Below are 23,124 nucleotides of genomic sequence, written 5' to 3' on the forward strand. Positions count from 1 at the left end.
AAACGACCTGCAACAGAGGACATGATTTTAAAAGCACGTAAGAAAAAGATTAGTGACTGTAGAGGGTTGGGAGCGCAGTTGTATACTCCAGAAGGATTACTTTGAAGGGGAAATATGGTGGTTTGTGGCTTGGGTTTGAAATTCATCTTTTAGGACACCAGTCCTGGAACTTTAATATATGTATAGATTTGTGTATAGTAGCCTTACCTAATGTGTATAGATTTCTGAGCATATACCAGCATCTCTTATGGGTTTATGTGTGTATATCAGACTTAGCAAGTGTTTGGATGTGTCTCTAAGTATATACTAGTGTTTGTATACAAGTTTGTGTGTATATACCAGACTTAGTAAGCGTGTGTGTGTTTCTAAGAATATACAACCAATAGCAAGTATTTGTATGTCTCTAAGTGTATACCAGCCTTAATTGTGTGTTTATGTGCGTGTGTATACCAGCATTACATAGTGTTTGTGATGGTTTGTGTGTATACTAGTCTTTTTTAATTGTTACCCACTATCCCAGCCCTCCACACCCACCTGAGGCATACAGCGTCACTCCAGAGTACAGCCCCAGGTTGGTCTGGCTAGCCCCAATGATGATGAAAGCAGGAACCATCATTATCACCTGTGGTTGATGATGATGGCTCCTACACACACACACACACACACACTGCACAAAAACATTGCCTAAGGTTAATTTCAAATTCACCTTGGTGCCTGAGTCTCTAGTGGGGAGAGGATGGATCCCTCCTCCTACCCCAACACAAGGGACATTTGCACAGGCTTACATTCTACAGAAAAGTCTTGTCATTCATGCAGAGGTTTATTTTACATTTACTTCTTAAATCCATATTATTAACATCAGTCAGTATTTTCTTTACAAATTGTGGCAGCCTTATTCATCATTCATCCTTAATTTATGCCAGAAAGTTTGGGTGAGAATAAAATGTACATATTACAACAGTATCCAACAAAGTAGTTGTTGCCTTGCCATCTTAAGATTTAGTGTAAGTTTAAAGATTTACCTGTGTTAATGTTTGGTCTAATCCTTCACGGTATCTCCTTGCCTTGGTGTGCTGAGGCTGCATGGGGATGTAACTTGATAATTATGCAGACATACAGTATAAAAATTTCAGACTAAAGTGAGGGTTGCAACTTTTTTAAGGTTCTGGATTACTGGAGGCTTTGGCAACAATTACTTTGTTGGATGCCATTCCTGTGCACGTTATGAACCATCACGTCTTATCTTGGAGGTGAAGGTTTAGTATATAATCGTGAATTGGAAAAATACTTTTCTTGGAGGTTTTTAGTATATAATCGTAAATTGGAAAAATACTTTACTTTTAAAAAATCTTACAGTAAGTCCACATAAAAGTTAGCATACATTTATATGAAAATGTTACAAACATTTATATGAAAATGAGAGAAAAGATACTCAGTGATGTTATATATAGTGCATGACTTGTAGTGGGGATAACACTTGTATTGTCACTCTGGAAAGTCACACACTAACACCAAAAGCAATCAAGGAAATGCCAACATATATTCCATTTTTCTTTCTTTTTAGTAGATGGTTGCCTTGTGATGAAGGAACTTGCTCAAAAATATTTCCTAAAAATCTAAATGTTCACAAGTGAATGGTGAGTACATTGTGAGAGAAAGATATGAACAGACAGGCAGGCAGGCATTTAAATGTAAATTAAATGTCAGTAACCTTTGGTAATGGTCAAAGAATTAATGGCGTGGAAGCTTGTGTGAAGTCCCTGATGAAAGATAAATATACCAGCCACTGGATTCACAAAACTCAACAGGATGACACCCCCCCCCACCCATTGTAGTATTTGCTGGACTGGTAATTCCTTCTTCCATACTCATCACTCTCCTTCTCAGACCTGTACTTCCTCTTCTCGCTATCCCTTCTGCTGTCATCATGATCTCTGTGGTCACTGACAAACCTCCCTTGCCTGTGGTCAGAATATTCCCTCCTGTGATCCCTGTAATTCCCACGATCCCTATAATTCCCATGACCTCTGTACTCCCCTTGATCCCTGCAGCCTCCTTCCTTCCTGTAGTCTTGATGCCTAAAGTTGCCTCTGCACTGTCTGTTGCGGTCAAATCTGTCAGCAGGGAGTATTTGCGGCTTAGGCAGGCTCTTCTTGCAGTGCTGGAACATATCAAATACTGGTCATTTCATAGACAAGGAGACAAGGAGCTGCTATAGAGTAGAAAGGAGGGATTCAGGGGATTCTGAACTTTGTTGGGATCTATGTACAGTAGAAACCTCAGTTCACAAACCAAAACAAGTTTTCCCATTTAAATTAATTAAAATACAATTCATCTATTCCAACCTCAGAAACTGCATTTTTATTTATTTATTTATTTATTTATTTATTTATTTATTTTATTTTATTTATTTATTTATTTTTTATTTTTATTTATTTTTTTTTGACGAATGAAGTTACAGTAACCACAGAAAGGTGTAAGTTTCTTGGACATCAGGCTATATCATGTCAATGATATGAAGGTCAGGTGCCTTCCCAGCTGTTTGACCTTTATGTCATTGATATGAAGGTCAGGTGCCTTCCCAGCTGTTTGACCTGGGAGCCCTTACCTTACTCCATCTCTAAATCACATGCCTTCATAAATTAATTAAGTCTGCCACTTCCTATTTCAACTTTCAGAATGGTTGGAAAGAAAGTTATTTGAGAGGAAAAGACAAAATCTTGCCTTGCACCAGGCATGGGTTGGCTGGAAGGAAATATTTGAGCATACAAGTCTGTGTAAAATGGGGATTGTTGCACTACTCATGACAGCACATGCTTTCTAAATTCCACCTTGTGTCTGTGATCCAGGAATTCTTGACAACCTCACATCTTATAAGCCTGTCTGTAACAGGTGTGCTCTTTCTTTGGGCATCCAGACAATGGAACATGAGGTGAAATGTAATTGGACAACAGAGCACATACTGTTATGCAGAAAAATCCCTCCTTTACAGTCTTGCTCCAGTATTTCCTTCCAGCCAGTGCATGTTTGGTGCAAGGCGAGATGGTGTCTTTTCTCTCCAATCATTATCATCTTTATAACCATCCTGAAAGTGAAAGTAAAAAGAGGCCAGCTAAATAAGAAGGCATGCAATTTACTAGAGGTGGAATGGGGTAAAGGAGATCCAGGTCTAGCTCCTCTCCAACAGCTGGGAAGGCGCCCGCCCTGACTTGGGTGACTTGTCAGTGTGTGATAATCACAATGTTCACGGCAGGCATGCCAAAACACAACAGTGTGTGTGTGCTTGCCAGCTGAGGGGGTCTGCAGGGTGTTTGTGAATTCACATACAGAAACACTGTTCAAGAACCATGGCAAAAATTGTTAAAAAATATTCGTGAAGTGATTTGTTCATAAACCGAACCGAACGAACCGAGGTACCACTGTACGTAGTTTAAGGTGTAGCTGTGTGGTGCACTTCAAAGAAATTAAATTGGAAGAAGAATGTTAGGGCTATGCTTTCAGTGACAGTTAGTGACTGGAAATATTTATATTTAAGAAGGATAATGATGAGCATACTTGAGTGATGCAAGCAGATGAAGAATTGTCAGTGTCAGGGAAGCAGTAAAAATATTGCCTGTGAATGAGAGGAAAAAATAGTGATGTCTGACCAACACCTAATGGAAGGACTTTTTGCAAGTAGATTTTAAGGTGAATGACAGCAGGAAAACCTGCTAAGTGCTGAACAAGTAAGGTGAAAGGTGACAGAGTAATAGGAGAAGAGAATCACAGGGAGGTGGAAGGACAGAGTAAAATAAGTCCAGCCAGCACATCTTGACATGATTGGTGAGTTGCATGTGGCCAACTAGCATGTTAGTTATTTTTACCACTGTATTCACCACAGAGAAGCTGCATGCCAAAAATACCTACTAAATGGCAATACTCAAGTTCTTCCCACTTGCTTTGATTGACAATAAGAGTCGGTTTTAATTACTTTTCTTGAGAAATATGTGCCTTTTTATGAAGTACCACTTACCTCATCCCATCTGCAGCATTTTGTGATGCATGCATATACAAGTGCACAAAATTTCTCATGATGTCAAAGACTTACACAGTGAGTGACTGTATGGTACAAATCAGGACTGCATACAAGAAAATGTGCCACCAAACTGGAGTAAACTGAGTTACAGTATATCACCTGGCTTCTAGGTTTGAGGCTTCTGGAGAGCATGATATGATCCGCCACTCACACTGACATCCAGAAGAATCATGGGGTTCTGTTCCTTCAGCTGTCTTGCTCCAATAATGATGGGATTTTCCTCTAACTGCCACTATGTGTCAGCCAAAGTCCCACCACTTAACCTTAGGACGACATACTCCACACAGTGTTTGTGGCAGGAAATATCACACTTTCCACAACCCTCAAACTTCTGTTCTAATGTGATCTATGGGGGAGTGGGGGTGCTTACAGATGGAATGAATCAACAAAGTGTGTGTGTGTGTGTGTGTGTGTGTGTGTGTGTGTGTGTGTGTGTGTGTGTGTGTGTGTGTGTGTGTGTGTGTGCACATGCTTTATCTTGGCTATTTTCCTTTGTTGAGACTGCCTGTGAACTGTGCAAATTTTCTCTGCCTGGAGGAAAGATAAAATAAGCTACACATCAAACAGTGTGATTTGCATGGATAATATACAATAGCAGCAAACACCCATATTGATCTGGTGGTGGATTACAACCAGTTTTCTTTTTAAAAACTCTTACAGTTCACTTGCTGCTGCTCCCACTGGCCACTGATTGTGTCTAGGTTATGCAGTCATGCCTGCTGACTCACCAGTGGAGACGTGATGCAAGTCAGTGACGTGATATGAAACACAGGCGTATGAATGAATTGTGTAAATAACTGGTCTATTTCTTTAAACTATTTTTTTTCTAAAAGTTAATACTTTGATATCATGCATTATGTTTTCATACCAATATTTTCAAAAGATAGGGGAAGGAGGCGGAGAGCATGCAGAGAGCACAACTTGCAGATCAGCTTGGCTTCAGCAACTATACTCCTTTGTGACTGAATATCCATCCCAGTGATGTGAAGTAATTTTCATTACTCTAGGCTGATATCTTAACAAAAGAGGCAGATGAAACAAAGCATCCACACTTGAGCATGCACACACATTAAGCTGATGTCTCAATAAAAAAAGGAAAGCTGAAACAAAGCACCACACATGTGTAACAACAGACATACACACTACCTCTGTAAACTGGTTATCCTCCTCAGTATAGTGAGAGGTTGCTTCCTCCTCCAGCTCAGCCAGAAGCTCGAGGTCGAGAGGCACCATGTCCTACCCGTCTTGTGCCATTGTGCTAAAACTGCTGGTGCTTGGGAAGGCCAATGAGGAGTCTGAAACTGAGTGTTTTCATTTAATACAGATAGAGGGGAGTCTGGTGAAAGTTGGTAGTACAGTGGAATGTGAACCAACTGGTATTAAAAAAAAGAATACTGCACTGGTGGCTGACAGAGAAGCAAGACATACAGCTGTTACAAGTTAGGTGTTTTGAATATTATACTGCTTCAGAAGATAAGCAGAAGTAGAATGAAACTGCATGAAAGAAGTATGAAGAGAAAAGGGAGAAATATAGAATGCTTTTAATGAATGCAGAGCTGGTTATACAAGGAAGTCTACTGCCTCCTCACAGGAGGAGGCAGTAGACACCTGCCAAAACGATAATTACTCCCAGTGAGGTCTAAAGCACTGTTCAGGGGGTGCTGTGAACTTATCATTAAACCCAGCTGTGACCTCACAACATTTCCCTTTGTGTCTCACAACACAAGGGGGCAGTCACAGCCTGCCCTCTAAAGACAACTCTCTTCCTCCACACAAATCTACAAGCACCTAATAACACACACACCCTTCACTCAAAATTTTTTAAATCATCATGGCGACTCCTACACCAGCCTCGGAGTCCCCATCTGGGGAGGGGACCATAAATGTCCCCAGGTCGGACTGTCTTTTTGTCAACGACCCTAAGTGTCTTGACAGCCCCCTCAACTTTTTCTTCATTAACTTCTGCAACATTCGCAGTCTAAGATCTAATTTTCAATCTGTAGAACACCACCTCTCCTCTTCTAAACCTCATCTTTTTTTCCTCACCGAAACTCAGGTGTCTGAGGCAACTGACAGTAGCCCCTTTTCTGTTCCCTCCTACTTTCTCTATCCTCATTTTCGATCCAAAGCTGGATGCTGCGTTTATGTGCGCAATGACTTAACCTGCTCTCGTGCCCACGCTCTTGAATCTTCCGAGTTTTCCACCATCTGGCTACGACTACAGAGTCACTCTCATACTAAATTTATCTGTGCTGTATACCTCTCACCTAACTCCTCTGACTATAAGAAATTCTTTGACTACTTAACTTCCAAAGTGGAGCACATTCTGACCCTCTTCCCTTTTGCAGAGATCTCCATTCTTGGAGACTTCAATGTTCACCACCAGCTTTGGCTTTCCTCTCCCTTCACTGACCATCCTGGTGAACTAGCCTACAACTTTGCTATCCTCCACGACCTAGAGCAATTGGTGCAACACCCTACTCGTATTCCTGACCGTCTTGGAGATACGCCCAACATTCTTGACCTTTTCCTGACCTCTAATCCTTCTGCTTATGCTGTCACCCTTTCTTCTCCGTTGGGCTCCTCTGATCACAATCTCATATCTTTATCTTGTCCTATCACTCCAATCCCTCCTCAGGATCCCCCTAAGCGAAGGTGCCTCTGGCGTTTTCCCTCTGCTAGTTGGGGGGACCTGAGGAGGTATTTTGCTGATTTTCCTTGGAATGACTACTGCTTCCGTGTCAGAGACCCGTCTTTGTGTGCTGAGCGCATAACAGAGGTGATAGTGTCTGGCATGGAGGCGTACATTCCTCACTCTTTTTCTCGTCCTAAACCTTCTAAACCTTGGTTTAACACAGCTTGTTCTCGTGCTATACATGATAGAGAGGTGGCCCACAAAAGGTACTTAAGCCTTCCATCACCAGAATCTCATGCACTTTATATTTCTGCCCGGAACCATGTCAAGTCTGTTCTCTAACTAGCCAAAAACTCCTTCATTAACAGAAAATGTCAAACCTTTCAAGATCTAACTCCCCTCGTGATTTCTGGCATCTAGCCAGAAATCTCCAATAACTTTGCTTCTTCTTCTTTCCCTCTTCTATTTCAACCAGATGGCACCACTGCTATCACATCTATTCCTAAAGCTGAACTCTTTGCTCAAACCTTTGCTAAAAACACTACCTTGGACGATTCTGGGCTTGTTCCTCCCTCTCCTCCACCCTCTGACTACTTCATGCCACCTATTAAAATGCTTCGCAATGATGTTTTCCATGCCCTCGCTGGCCTAAACCCTCAGACGGCTTATGGACCTGATGGGGTCCCTCCTATTGTTCTCTGAAACTGTGCCTCCGTGCTTGCACCTTGCCTAGTCAAACTCTTTCAGCTCTGTCTGTCACCATCTACCTTTCCTTCTTGCTGGAAGTTTGCCTACATTCAACCTGTTCCTAAAAAGGGTGACCGTTCTAATCCCTCAAACTACTGTCCTATTGCTTTAATTTCCTGCCTATCTAAAGTTTTTGAATCTATCCTCAACAGGAAGATTCTTAAACATCTATCACTTCACAACCTTCTATCTGATCGCCAGTATGGGTTCCGTCAAGGCCGCTCTACTGGTGATCTTCTGGCTTTCCTTACTGAGTCTTGGTCATCCTCTTTTAGAGATTTTGGTGAAACTTTTGCTGTTGCCTTGGACATATCAAAAGCTTTTGATAGAGTCTGGCACAAAGCTTTGATTTCCAAACTATCCTCCTACGGTTTCTATCCTTCTCTCTGTAACTTCATCTCAAGTTTCCTTTCTGACCGTTCTATTGCTGCTGTGGTAGACGGTCACTGTTCTTCTCCTAAATCTATTAACAGTGGTGTTCCTCAGGGTTCTGTCCTGTCACCCACTCTCTTCTTATTATTCATTAATGATCTAAACCAAACTTCTTGTCCTATCCACTCCTACGCTGGTGATACCACCCTGCACTTTTCCACGTCTTTTCATAGACGTCCAACCCTTCAGGAGGTAAACATTTCACGCAGGGAAGCCACAGAACGCCTGACTTCTGATCTTTCTAAAATTTCTGATTGGGGCAGAGCAAACTTGGTATTGTTCAATGCCTCAAAAACTCAATTCCTCCATCTATCAACTCGACACATCCTTCCAGACAACTATCCCCTCTTCTTCAATGACACTCAACTGTCCCCCTCTTCTACACTGAACATCCTCAGTATGTCTTTAGTGAGGAAGATAAACTGATTATGCATTAGGAGGTTAAAAAATTGTTAGAGATAAAGGCCATCATAGAGACACATGGACAGGATCAACAAATACTTTCACCAGTTTTTCTGAGGAAGAATAAGACGGGGGATTATAGGATGGTGTTAAATCTTGAGAACTGAACAGGCATGTAGAATATACTCATTTTAAAATAGAAAATTTTGAACAAGTATTACAGTTGCTTAGTCAAGGAGATTATATGGCTTCTATAGACCTTAAGAAAGCCTATTATTCATTAAAAATTGCAGAGGAACAACAAAAATATCTGTGTTTTAGATGGTTGGATAAGATTTACCAGTTCACATGTCTGCCTAACGGGTTTTCGGATGGTCCTCGTCTATTTACAAAACTTCTGAAGCCAGTTTTCTCTACACTTAGGCATAAAAGCCACAACATCACTAGTTATATTGATGATACGCTTCTGTATAGTAGCTCTTTGCCGAGATGTTTTGATTGCATGAATGACAACATTCAGTTGTTGCAGAGTGTAGGTTTCTGCATAAATGTGGAGAAATCTGTTTTAAGTCCCACTACGCGTATTGAGTATTTAGGTAACGTGATAGATTTGGTGGCCATGACAGTTACCTTGCCGGCGCATAGGAGGGATGAGATTATACAGCATTGCTCTCTTTTAGTCAATAGACAAAGAAAAAATTAGAATTGTGGCAAGAGTGATTGGCCTGCTGGTGGCAGCAATCCCAGCTGTAGAGATGGGGAAGATGCACTATAGGAGGATGGAAAGAGCAAAGATCAAGGCTTTGGAAGAGGCATGTGGAGACTTTAATAGATGGATGAACATTACAGAGGAGATTAGAACAGATTTAAACTGGTGGATTAAGGAATTGGAGAATCAAAACAGGAAAATATTCAGAAATGCACCAGATACTGAGTTGTTCACAGATGCTTCAAATCTAGGATGGGCAGGTTGCCAAAATATCATCACTACCAATGGCAGATGGTCCCCTGAAGAGGTGCGTTCGCACATTAATGCGTGAATTATTGGCTATGTTATTCTCATTGAGATCTTTTACACATCTCCTTAGAGGTTTACACATTATGTGATAACACCACAGCGATTAATTACGTGAATGAGATGGGAGGTGTTAAGTCAATAGTTTGTGATGACATTAGTAGGAACATCTGGGAATGGTGTCTTAGTAATGGGGTATGGCTGACAGCTTCCCACATACCAGGCAAATGTAACGTCATGGCCGACGAGGCATCACGTTACTTTAATGAGGGACATGAGTGGCAGCTGAATGAGATGATATTTAAGGAATTGTGTTCTATATTTGGGAATCCTTGTATAGACCTATTCGCTTCACGTTTGAACAAACAAATGACTCCATTCTGTGCATGGACACCAGATCCAGAGGCTGCATATATTGATGCAGTTACAATTCCGTGGGCTAAATTTAAATTGGTTTACCTCTTTCCTCCCTTCTCTCTGATCTCTAGATGTCTGCTGAAGTTAAGGGAGGAAAGGACCAGAGGATGGATCATAGTGCCACTTTGGCCATCACAACCGTGGATGGGGGTGCTCCTTCGGATGCTAGTAGACGACCCTCGGGTCATACAGAGAAGGAAAAATGTGCTAATGCATCCGTCAACTGCTGAGGAACACCCAATAATGAAACACACAAATTTGATGGCTTGTCAGTTGTCCGGAAACAACTTGGAGAACGTGGCATATCTAAAGAAGGTACGGAAATCATTATGGCCTCTTGGAAACCAGCAACAGGTAGACAATACAACACTCACATCAAGAGGTGGACACTCTTTTGTAGTAGAGGGAACATTAATTCCATTGCACCATCTATAGCAGATATATTAAACTTTCTGTCTCGTAACTTTCAAAGGAATGTGGGTTATGAAAGCATTAACACGGCAAGAGGGGCTCTATCTGCAATAGGAATTATGGTGGAAGGCTGCAGAACGGGCAATCACCCACTTGTCAACAGATTTCTGCGGGGAGTCTTCAACTTACGCCCTTCTACACCCAGGTACGCAATGACCTGGGATGTGAAACTTGTATTACAAAAGATAAGACTCATGGAACCACTACACAGCCTAACACTGAAAGACTTATCGCTAAAAATGGTGATGCTGATGGCAATGACACAAGCAGCCAGGATCCAAACTTTGCACTTATTATCGTTGGTGAATATGGCATTTGGAGAAGAATATGTTTCAGTTTTGTTAGGAGGTAACATCAAGCAATGCAGGCCAAAATTTAATGTTCGTACTATTGTATTTAAAGCTTATCCTCAGGATTACAGATTGTGTGTACTTAAGGCTATGAAAGAATATATAGAAAGAACTGAGAGGCTAAGGACAGAATCTGGAAATGCAGATGGGAGACTACTCATAAGTTATATAAAACCCCATAGGGGTGTTTCTAAGGACATGGTGGCAAGGTGGCTTAAGACCATGTTATGTAAGTGTGGGATTGATACCAAGAGGTACACAGCAGGTAGTATTAGACCTGTGTCAGTGTCTAAGGCCAAGACACTGGATGTGCCTACTGCCACCATCATGGCAAAAGCTGGTTGGACGCAGGAAGCCACATTTGCTAAATATTATAATAAGGATATACAAGGGGAAATAGACCCTTTTTCAAGAAGCAGTGCCAGGCTCAGTATAATGTAAGGTTTGAAATGTTATCAGCAGTAAAAATCATGTTCTATTTTCATAAATGACAATGGGGTTTTTGTAATAGGAACTTTTATTTACACCTATTTACAAAATGTGAAATTTGACAGAACCCTTTACATACAACACCCACATGACTTTAAAATCTCATGTGAACGGCACCATCTAGCAGACAAGTGATTTGCCAAAGTAAAATTACAGAAGTACATGAGACTTACCGTAGGTTAGTTGAAATGTGCTTCGGATTTTGCGAGGCACATCACGTCTGCTAGATGGTAGAGTTCACATGCCCTCCACTCCCTCCCTTTGTTAATTGATGATTCTTGGTTTACACAACAAAAATTCAAGGACTGGAAGGGTTGGGAGATAATATTTCATGTGGGTAGTTGTATCTTTAAAGACTGACTGTGTGGCAAAGTGTAGTGTATCTCATGTGAACTCTACCATCTAGCAGACGTGATGTGCCTCGCAAAATCCGAAGCACATTTCAACTAACCTACGGTAAGTCTCATGTACTTCTGTAATTATATGTAAAGCTGCACACTGTAAAAGTAGACTGAATCTTGTTGCCTCTAGTGTTTAGCTTCAGCCTGCTTCAATAGGGAGACTGCCTGCCTCTGTGTTTAGGACACTGCACTGTTCAAAAAGACATAAGCACAAAACTGTTATTTGTTAATGATGATTTATCAATATAAATAAAAGATATATACATTTTAATATTTCCAGTCTATTACTTTACTTAATTTTACTTAGAGAGAGAGAGAGAGAGAGAGAGAGAGAGAGAGAGAGAGAGAGAGAGAGAGAGAGAGAGAGAGAGAGAGAGAGAGAGAGAGAGAGAGAGAGAGAGAGAGAGAGAGAGAGAGAGAGAGAGAGAGAGAGAGAGTCTTCCAATTATAAAGTTGGCAGCAAAAACAATGACAAAATTTTCAAGTGTCAATCAACATCCGCATGCCATCCAATCACTGTATCACTTAGCCTTGCTCTCAGGTGATTAAAAAATGATCACGAGGAAAACAATAATAATAATTTAGTTTTACTCCTTAAGAAAACTGCAGAAACAAACCTATCACTCATGTAAACTCACTCATGTGCTTCTTCCATGGACCACATGCCCCTCCTTTTTTTATTTATTTTTTTTTGTTTATTTGTTTTCATGATTTATTTAAAGGATAATAGCTAGATATTATTACTGTTTCTTTATTCATATATATATATATATATATATATATATATATATATATATATATATATATATATATATATATATATATATATATATATATATATATATATATATTTTTTTTAATTAGCTTAGGGCAAAGCTGACCAAAAAGGTGATTACAAATATTTTTAGTGCAAAATTTTAGGTGATGGCAAGATTTAAGGGTGCACCATTAAAAGAAGGAAGGAGGCAGCAGGCACAGCTTCTACATCAGCTATACATACACCAACTGCAGTTACTTGGACACACTGCAAACTGAATGCAAACTTAACACAACTCCAACAAGATAGAAGCAAACATTCTGACCACTACAACATCATACTTCAAAGGTAAATATTAGCTAATAAATTCTGTTCCAACTTTTGCATACTTACATTTCTCAGTGACCAGTTTCTCTAGAATGAGTCCATAGAAACCCTCCAAGGAAGCTTTGAAGTGAGTTGTGCTGGCTTTGGTTTCTGGTTCAAATATCCTGGAAAAGAAAAAAAAAGCAGTCAGGTGGATCTGGTCTCTGGTTCAAGGAAAATCAGTTCATATCAACTAACTTTGGTTTCTGGTTCAAATATCATCTAATGGAAAATAAGCTATCAGCTAACTTTGGTATCTGGCTCAAATATCATGTAAAGGAAAAAAGTATCAGTCTTGCACCACTGAGAAACACTGACTGATAGAAGAAGTGTTCAGAAAACTTTACACCCACAATGACAACTGGAGCAAGGTTCTTCAAAGTAAGGGAGCCTCCCTGCACTATGCACAATAACTAAGCATGTATAACACCAATATAAGTATGGTTGGGTGGCCATTTTTGCTGTGATATCAAAGCACAGAGCACACCACCTCCTCGGTTTGGGTAACCCAAATCACCCGAGTCACCCGAGTCATGCAAAGAGAGCGTTCAATTGAGAACTGGGTGACCCGGGTAACCCAAGTCACTTAACTTAACGCACCCCTGGTCTCTGACATGGAAGCTGTGGCCATTCCAAGGAAAATCAGCAAAATACCTCATCAGGTCCCCCAACTAGCAGAGACAAAATACCAGAGGCACCTCTGCTTAGGAGGATCCTGAGGAGGGATTGGAGCAATAGGACAAGATGCAGATATGAGACTGTGATTGGAGGAGCCCAATGGAGAAGAGAGGATGACAACATAAGCAGAAGGATTAGAGGTCAGGAACAAACACATAACTAACAAAACACATGTTTGAGTGCAGCTCACCTCTCCCACTCCTGAGCAGCCCACTCCTGACAGTCACCAAGTCAAAAGCAAGGTCAGCAGGGTTCCTGAGGGTCTGGACCATGAGGTGGGGGTGTCCCAGGATGGTCACCAGCTGGGATGCCTCAGACAGTGGAATGGAGATGTTTACAAAGTTATCCCATGAGTTCTCTGTGAGTTTGGCACCACAGGAGCAACACAACACATAGTCTGTGAGGAACACCAGTTGTTAACACCACCCAGGAACACCACCACTCACCAGTCAAAAATCATGGTCAGTACTCATTATCCCAAGAGACATTCTATTTTACCAGTCAAATACATAAAGTCACCCATGACACACCTTCAATCACCAGTCACCAGTCACACTCCTCAGTCACCACTCATCAATCAAGATCCTCATCATTACTCACTATCCTAAATGACATCCTAAGTCACCAGTCTACTCTGAAATTCTTAGTCACCAGTCTCCAGTCAATAGTTAATAGTCTAACATTCTTAGTCACCATTTTGACATTCCCAGACGTCAGTCATCAGTCCAGTGATTATTACTATGACTGTCACTTGAGACCCTCTTATGAACAGAATGCATGCATCAAAATGTCTTCATGTGAAACGTCACTTAGTGCAGAAAGGCATTAAAAACATTTTCAATTTACAGGAAAGATTCACATGTAAGAGCAGGAATCAAAGATGAACATGAACACGCTTTACAAAATACTGGAATGGTAGCAATGTTCCTCCCACAGTAGGTTGACCAGGTAATGAATGTGTTACACAGGCTGTGATATCATTCCATACATACAGGAAATTCTTTACAAAAGAGAGGACTTTACTTTGGAGAATGCTTCACTAAATATAATGAGCTCATTACTCTCACTTCAAAAGCCAGTGAGGCTTATTTCGTGAAAAGACAAAGGCAAAAATTCTTTCATCTATTTAATTTACTTAAACTAAGATAGAAAATATATTCTGTCCTTTTTCAGTAACAATAAGAAACACTAGTCTTTAGTAATTCCTAGTGAAGGAGAGTCACTGCACTACTACTGGGGCGACTCAACCACAAGAGGCGTCATGATTCCAGTTTTCATTTTCAATATTATGTTTCATTTTCAATGTTATCCTTGACTTGAATTATTGCTGACACATTTTTGTTTCCAGAAGGTTTAATACTCCGTTTTCCTGTTGATATGAAAAAAAAAAACTGTTTGGGGAAAGTTTAATTAATATGGTGATAGAAAATATCTTAAATATATTTGAGGAAGTGTCAAGAACATTATGAGAGCACCAGTCAGCAGCCACATTAGAAGGGAAAGAGGCTCAGGGTGTGACTTCCAGATCACCTCGGCCTGCACTGACTGTAAATATAGCAGGATTTAAATCCCTACAAGACATTTAACCCTGTAAGACAACTATACTCTATTCAAGAAATTTATAAATACATTCCCTCCTACTAGGTGGTGGCATGTCAGGCTCTGGACTCATCTCTACTGGCTGATGACTTCCTGGACCATGGTGGAAGGTTTACCCTGAATTTGGTGACTTTCAGGCACTGTCTTCCACAGCCTCCCACAGCCCAAACACCTCAATAATTCCCTTATTAATTCTTACACCTCCATAATTTCTTCTTCTTGATATCTTTTCCCTAGTCTCTATAGAGTCATTGTTCTTGCCAGCTCTCCTCCAAGCATAGTCATATATATTTTCCTTTGACAATTGTTTCTGTCTCAAGTCCTTCCTTACACAGTCTATCCATATAAGGTTTAGTTTTCCTCTTGCTCTCCTGCCTTGCACCTCTATCTCCATCACACTTCTCCTGACATATGACTCTTTCCTTCTCTTCACATGGCTAAAACACTGCAGCCTTTTTTTCCTGTGTCCTTTGAAATATCTCCACTAGTTTTACATTTTCTTCATATCCAAGCTCCAAATTAATGACCCATGTATCTATCTGTCCATCTGTCCATATACCTATATACCTGGTTGGCAATCCCACACAGGGTGGCCCAGACAAAGCACCATCCGCTCATACACACATCATTCACACTCTTAGTCCTATCAGCCCCTAATGGAGAGGCTATTCACCTAATATAGTATAAAATAACTATAACAATCTCAGTGCCACATAATCAGTTGGCTTGGTGCTTCAAACACAGAATATTAAACCAACAGGAATGAAGGAGTAAATGAGATGAAAAGATAATGATAAAAGATGTCTCTACTCTCTTCCTCCCTCAGGTCATTACTTAGGGAATATAACAAGGATGACATGAGCAAAATCCTTAGGTTCAGTGATCAGGATAGGACAAGAAATAGTGGGTTCAAGCTTGATAAAGCTAGCTTTAAATGAGATACAAAGGAAAAAGTTTTCAAATATAGTGGTTGATGAATAGAACAGACTCAGTAATCTGGTTGTTAGTGCTGAGTCGTTAGGAAGCTTTAAAAGAAAACTAAACAAACTTGTGGAAGGGGATGATGGGTGGAAATAGGCAGGCATGTTTCATACAGGCATTGTCATGTTAAGGACTGATAGCTGCCTGCAGCTTCCCCTATTTTCTTATGGCTGTTAATGTCCTGTCAATATGGAGCTTTTAAAAGAAAACCAGATAAATTCAGGTATGGGGATGATAGTAGAAATCAGAAGGCATTTCTAACAGGAAATGCCAACTGTGGGTTGATAGATCCTTGCAGCTTCCCTTGTATTCTTGTTCCCATGTACTCACCCTCCATCCTCTTAATGTTGTGAAGGAGTTCCTGCAGGCGAGACTCAGCATTGGGAGAGTCCATCTTATTCACCATAAGGAGTGCTGGCTTACTCAGCAGGTCAGGTGAATACAGCTCCAACTCCTGTGTGTACAGGTGTGGAGGAGTAAGTACAAAGGAATATAAATGAAGGAAAAAGAGCAGCAGATTTCTTGGCCCTTATGAGACTTTGTGGTAAGATGCAAAGGAACAGGAAAAAAAGAGCAGTGGATTTCATGGGCCTCATGACGATGCCTGCGATAAGGTACAAATTAACTCAAGAGGTAAAAGAGTAGATCTGTTGGCCTTTTTTTTCTTTTGCGGGAGAGGGATGTTTGTCATAAACTACACTAATTAAAGTAAAGATGAAGACTGTATGTGTGTGTGTGTGTGTGTGTGTGTGTGTGTGTGTGTGTGTGTGTGTGTGTGTGTGTGTGTGTGTGTGTGTGTGTGTGTGTGTGTGTGTGTGTGTGTGTGTGTGTGCGTGTGTGTGTGAAGTGTGCGAGTGAGTGAAGGGTAAGTGCATGACAGGCTGTCCCTGTGATGTCATGCCTTGGAGCAGTGGTTTCCAACCTTTTTGAATTCTTGCCCCCCCTTCATTAAATGACAAGTTCCCTGCACCCCCTCCACTCTGGTTTAAATCCTGCTATTTACTGTCATAGTCGGCACAAGTCAGAGATAAAAAATTATACAATACATAATTATGTATGTATACCAATTATGTATTCCATCAGAATCAATAATGTTGACATATAATCATCTACTAAGTAATTTTTCTACTTTATGAAGTGCTTACGCCCCCCCCCCTGGCAGCCCTTCGTGCCCCCTTAGGGGGCCGCGCCCCACAAGTTGGAAACCACTGCCTTGGGGCATCATGCAAACTCTGAGACACTGGTCTGGAGACAGGATGAGGCAGGATGAATCAACCAGGAGAGGGTTTCACAGGAGATCATGTCTTTGTCAGGACTCACAGAAACATGAGTCTGACATGTTACCACTCAGGCCAAGGTGGTCATCATGACCCGAGTGGATTTTGGTTGACCGACTGTCCTGTCACTGCCACAAAGACTCGGCTTCCAACATGACTCAAACTTGGGATCACAAATTCACATCCATGTGTTTACCAGCAGGGTGTGTCTGACATCCCCAAGGAAGCCACAAGCCAGACACTCATTGTAGGCTAGATGTCAACACTGTACAGAGTTTCCCCAAGTCATGATAGAGTTCTGTTCCAACATCATGTCATAAATTGATAAAAACAGAATCAAAACTAAAACGTTTTGTCCACATACAACCATAAATGCACAGAATCAGTATTAAGAGCACTAGCAAATAACTCTCCTATTAGTTAAAATGAGACAGGGACTGCCACGTGTAAGCCTGGTCGCTTCTTGCAGCTTCCCTTATTTCTTATGTTCTTATGTTCTTATGAGAGTAAAGCTGCCAATCAACACAACACAACAGCAAGTCAAAACTGTAAACACACAGACATCACATTCACCCAAAGTTCCTCAGCCCCACACACCCCTGCAGGGTACTGGGCACCCACACACTCACCCTGTTGACCAGCATGACATTCTCGGTGGGTGAGCGGTATGGCTGTTTGGGTGACAGCCGGAAGCCGTTGATGTCCACCACAAAGAGGAGGAAGTGTGTCCGCTCCACGTGGCGCAGGAAGCGGTGCCCCATCCCCACGTTGGCCCAGGCACCCTCAATGAGTCCTGGCAGGTCAGCGATGGTCAGCCGCCGCATGTCACTGTACTCCACCACACCCAGGGTCAGCTGCAGCGTCGTGACTGGTGGAGGGAACAAAGTATAACGTTAGAAATTTAAATGATGAGTTATTTCAAGAGAGCAGCATAAAATTAGGCTTATAATGTGCTGTTTTGTTTCTCTTCAGTTGATTTTGCATTTTGTGTTTGTCTGATATGTTGTATCTGTACTATTTTAATAATAATAATAATAATAATAATAATAATAATAATAATAATAATAATAATAACAATAATAATAATCTATTTATCTATCTATCTATTGTTACAAGTTCCTAGTTAACCAAAGTTGGAGTCAGGTCATGAGCTTGGGATGAATTGTGGCTGGCCAATGGAAATGTACATGCCAGGCCCAGGTGGACTTAACCTAAGCCCAGGTCGGGGGTAAAGCTGACAGATATTCTTGGTGGGCTGTAGTGAGCTGTGTTGTGCCTCTGCTTGGGACTGGTGGGTTTGCTTGTAGCTGCTACACTCTATGCAATGGATAAGTACATGTACCTTCAGTTTTCATGATACTTGTCTTGGTTTATTCAGTGAGAGCAGTTATGTTATTTAATGCTGTTTTGTGGTGGTGGTTTTGGTGAAGTGCTTTGTGGTTTGTCAGTGATTATCAACCATTGTGAGTTTATGGTGTATGTTATTATTTCCTGTTGGATGGAGGAGTGTATTGGTGACAAGTGGAATAACAAGTGACTGTTGCTAGTCTAGTAGTGAATCATGAGAGTACTTAATCTGTTTGTCAAACTGCTGTGATGTAACATCTGCTGGCCTGTCTATCCCTTCATTTTTCAATAGGCAGCTTTGTTTGCTATAAATTGTTCAATATATTAAGATAAAGTTTACAAGCACTTGATTTCCTTTTACCCTTGACCTGAGTTATGCAATGGATGATGTTCTTGTCTTAAAGTGAACATAACAACCTTGAGTCAGGTTATCCAAACTTGCTTATTCACTTGGCCAACTGCCTCCATCTCATAATATTATCTATGCTGATAAGGAGAAATGATGTGTAATAATAATAATAATAATAATAATGATAACAACAATAATAATCTATCTAAATAAAATAAAATTCATAAAATAAAATAAAATGTACTACTACTACTACTACTACTACTACAAATAATAATAATAATAATAATAATAATGATAATAATAATAATAATAATAATAATAATAATAATAATAATACAGATTTCATTGAATTATTTTTTATATGCTTCTCCTCTAATTAATTCCTGTATTCAGTTTTATTACATGCACGTCATGTTTATGAAGCAATGACTTGTACCTAAAAAAGTACTTTCTACATAACTTTCATGAGCCCAAGACAGATTAGCAAAGTAGAGGCATGAAAAATATTCATAGTTGTCTAGTCTTGGGAATGGTTCTCTGTTTCCTTGGGCAGGCTGTGGCTCAGAGGCAGGAGATGAAAATGATGAATTGTATGAACTATGGGAATACTTCTAGACTGAAGTGTGGTGACAGACAGACAAACATATTTATGGACAAAGAGAGAGAGAGAGAGAGAGAGAGAGAGAGAGAGAGAGAGAGAGAGAGAGAGAGAGAGAGAGAGAGAGAGAGAGAGAGAGAGAGAGAGAGAGAGAGAGAGAGAGAGAGAGAGAGAGAGTACATATAGTGAGAAGACATGAAACAGTATAAAGTAAAGGCAATGAGCAGTACAGTAAAAAAATCAAGCAAACATGAGGCAGAGTGAAGTGGAGATGATGTGAACAAGGAGAGAGAGGTGCAGAACACTCACAGGGGTAGCTGGCCACCCTGGGTCTGGCCCTGGAGATGGCCCACAGCAGTGTGGACTTGCCAGCATTAGGGAAGCCCACCAGACCCACATCGGCCAACAGCTTCAGTTCCAGCTTCACAATGTGTCCCTGTGGATGCGGGAACATAGGAACATGAGAACACATCATCAAAAGGGGCAGTGCAAGAAGCCAGCAGGTTTGTACATAGTTTTTCTCACCTCCACAGCTGCTAACTTTGCACAGGTGCCTTATCTGTCCATGCACATTGTACATTTCACAAGTATGAGAGGGGGTTTCCATTTCAAGACACTTGTCCTCCAATTATTGATGATCCTTTTTGACCTCTCTTTAGGGACTGGCATTCTAGTGAGCCTTTTTTTTCCTTTTTAACCTTTTGTTGCTGTTGGCCAGTGACCCACTTACATAAAAACAAATCAATCAATAAATAAATAAGCCAAGGAAGTGCCAGTGTTCCTGATGCCCCACCAGTACCCACCTGTCCCTTCTGCCCATTGTACTGGTTGCTGGGGTTGCCGCCCTGCCCACCTCAAGCCACCAACACCCTGTCTCCTGCACAGTTTATCTCACTTGAAAAAAATAAAAATAAATAAATAAATAAATAAAGGAAGAAAAGATAAAAATCACATCTTAACTTAGGGAAATATTTCTACTGATTACAGCTTAACTATCCTACACACACACACATACACACATACACACTAACAAATGATTACTGAATCCATTCCATTCATCCACCAGTCTATTTCAGAACCAATTCTTTCCTGTCAATAAAAAAAATTCTCCTAACAAGAGATCAAAGAGAAAATAAAGACAGGGTGAAAAAGGAAAAGGGTGAGAGTGCCATCAGGAAAAAGGTGAGAGTGGCATCCTCACCCAGCAATTTCTGGTGCTGCTTGAGCCAGACGGTGGTGCCTGTAGGGACAGGAATGGTCAGCTCAGCGCCAGCCTCCCCTCAGATGCGATACTTGCGACTGTCCATGCCAGCTGCCCCAACCCACCGCTGGTCTGGCCGAGCCTTGCACAGCTTCAGCAGACTGTGGCCTGTGAGGGAAAGAGACAGACAGAGAGAGCAGGGTAAGAGGGATATGGTCTGTGAGAAGGAGAGCAGGGTGAGAAGTGGTCTGTGAGAGGGAGAGCAGGGTGAGAAGTGGTCTGTGAGAGGGAGAGCAGGGTGAGAAGTGGTCTGTGAGAGGGAGAGCAGGGTGAGAAGTGGTCTGTGAGAGGGAGAGCAGGGTGAGAAGTGGTTTGTGTGAGGGAGAGCAGGGTGAGAAGTGGTCTGTGAGAGGGAGAGCAGGGTGAGAAGTGGTCTGTGAGAGGGAGAGCAGGGTGAGAAGTGGTCTGTGAGAGGGAGAGCAGGGTGAGAAGTGGTCTGTGTGAGGGAGAGCAGGGTGAGAAGTGGTCTGTGAGAGGGAGACCAGGGTGAGAAGTGGTCTGTGAGAGGGAGAGCAGGGTGAGAAGTGGTCTGTGAGAGAGAGCAAACATAGTCTCTTTATGTCACTTCCCATCACAACAGACACAGTGTCTCCGTGCCTCACCTTCCTTCCCCTCCACATACACGTCACCCCCTGCGCCACCCACTCCCCTGAGGCACAGCAGACCCATGCCCCCCGCTCCACCCCGCACGTGCAGCCGCAAAACATCCACAAACTTGCTGCGTACGCTCTTCATCTTATCCCAGTGCTCATACCACCTGGATGGGAAAACTGCTTTAGGAAATTGCTATAGGTACATTCCTATATTTTCTGGAGCAGAGTAAGTAAAATATATTGTTATGGGTATCTTTCTACCTTCTCTGGAGTAAAAAAAGAAAAAAAAAGTTAAATCTATCTATTTATCTATATACAGCAGCAGCAGCAGCAGCAGCAATAATAATCTATCTATCTTTCTGTATACCAGACTGGTAATCACATATGTAGTGGCCCATACAAAGCAACACACACACACACACACACACACACACACACACACACACACATGGACTGCAAGAGAAGAAAACCCAGTTAAATCTGAGAGATGGAAAGGAAGGAATTGGTAAGGAAAATTATTACAATGGTCCAAGATGAGGAACAGGGACTGGAACGAGAAGTGGAAGAGGCACATAGAATTGGAAAATATAGTGAGGGAGGTAAAAGACCATTAAAAGTGAGAATGAGATCCCAAGTTGCAATACAGCAGATCCTAGTGAGAATCAGGAAGCTGGCTGAAAGTTCAGAATACAAAAATATTTGGGTAAAAAGAGATATGAACTTGGAAGAAAGGGAAAAAGAGCAGGACCTGAGAAATGAAGCTAAGGAAAAAAATGACAGAAGGACAGAGACTGAGAAGAGGAAATTTTATTGGAGGATACTAGATATGACACTGAGGAAATGGTATACTTGGGAAAGGGAACAAGTACTGAAAGAACCAAAGCAGCAGACGGAGAAATTACAAGTGGTGGGGAAGCAGTACATTAAGAGTAATTTATACAAACATAGATGGGTTACTCTCAGGTGTACTGGAAGTGAGAGATTACCTGAAGGAAAGTAGACCAGATGTGTTGTGCCTAACAGAGACAAAGTTAAAAGAGGAAGTCCACTTAAGCTTTAAGGAGGAGAGATATAATTACTAGAGGAGAGATAGAGAAGGGAAAAGGAGGAGGAGGAGTACTGATAATACTTCGAGATGATATATATGTGGAAGAAGTGCAACGTGGAGATGGTATGGTGGAGGTGATAGGTATAACAATCAGGACTAGTGGAAGAGAGAGGAGGAGGATCATATTAACGTACGTGCCACAACACAAGGAAATGCAAAAGGAAGTGTTGAAGTGCCTAGACAACATGATAAGGAAGGACAGTAAAATACTACTAGTGGGAGACTTTAACCGCAAAAATGTCAGCTGGGAGGAGATGGAAGTTAATGGAAATGCTGGCCAGATGGAGTGAAGAAACGCTACAGTTAGCTATGTTGAATACAATGGACCGATGGGTGGAGGAATTTACAAGATACAGAGAGGAGGAGGAACCATCAATGCTAGACCTGGTGTTCACAAAAAAAAAAAAAAAAAAAAAAAAAAAAAAAAAAAAAAAAAAAAAAAAAAAAAAAAAAACAGAGCCCTGTCCAAACATTAAATGCTTAATCCCAAAGGGAAAAAGTGACCATGTGGTGTTAGAAGTGGTACTGTAAGACTGGGAGGTTCTAGCATGTAAGGAGGATTATAAAAATGGGAGATTAAATCACGCAAAGACAAATTTTGCAGAGTTAAGAAAATTCTTTGGAAGGGACTTACGGAAGGCATGAGAGTGCAAGAGAAATATGAAACATTCTTGAAGAAGTACAATGAAGGTGTGCAGAAGTATGTACCTATATAAAAAGTAAGGAGGAACAAACATATTTGGTATAATGCCAGATGTGCATAAGCTAAGAAG

At 41.1% G+C, this 23,124-nt stretch overlaps 1 protein-coding gene across 4 annotated transcripts in view; it reads right to left on the bottom strand.

Moving 5' to 3' along the window:
• Positions 1-1,321: 1,321 nt before the first annotated feature.
• Positions 1,322-23,124, bottom strand: part of LOC135097188 (GTP-binding protein 10 homolog) — a 99,829-nt gene continuing 78,026 nt past the window's right edge. Inside the window, exons 3-8 of one of the 4 annotated variants that reach the window (XM_063998960.1) lie at positions 21,253-21,407; positions 20,591-20,758; positions 20,193-20,283; positions 19,699-19,825; positions 17,722-17,960; positions 13,432-13,632 (exon numbers count right to left, since the gene is read on the bottom strand). In XM_063998960.1, coding sequence (XP_063855030.1) covers positions 13,570-13,632; positions 17,722-17,916 — 258 coding nt within the window. In that variant the 5' untranslated portion in view covers positions 17,917-17,960; positions 19,699-19,825; positions 20,193-20,283; positions 20,591-20,758; positions 21,253-21,407 and the 3' untranslated portion in view covers positions 13,432-13,569. Of the gene's footprint in view, positions 2,162-5,221; positions 5,377-13,431; positions 13,633-17,721; positions 17,961-19,698; positions 19,826-20,192; positions 20,284-20,590; positions 20,759-21,252; positions 21,408-23,124 lie in introns of those variants that run through there. The other 3 variants (XM_063998961.1, XM_063998962.1, XM_063998959.1) reach the window with 3 other exon arrangements.

This window comes from Scylla paramamosain, unplaced genomic scaffold, assembly GCF_035594125.1.
Source record: "Scylla paramamosain isolate STU-SP2022 unplaced genomic scaffold, ASM3559412v1 Contig13, whole genome shotgun sequence".
Classification (NCBI taxonomy): domain Eukaryota; kingdom Metazoa; phylum Arthropoda; class Malacostraca; order Decapoda; family Portunidae; genus Scylla; species Scylla paramamosain.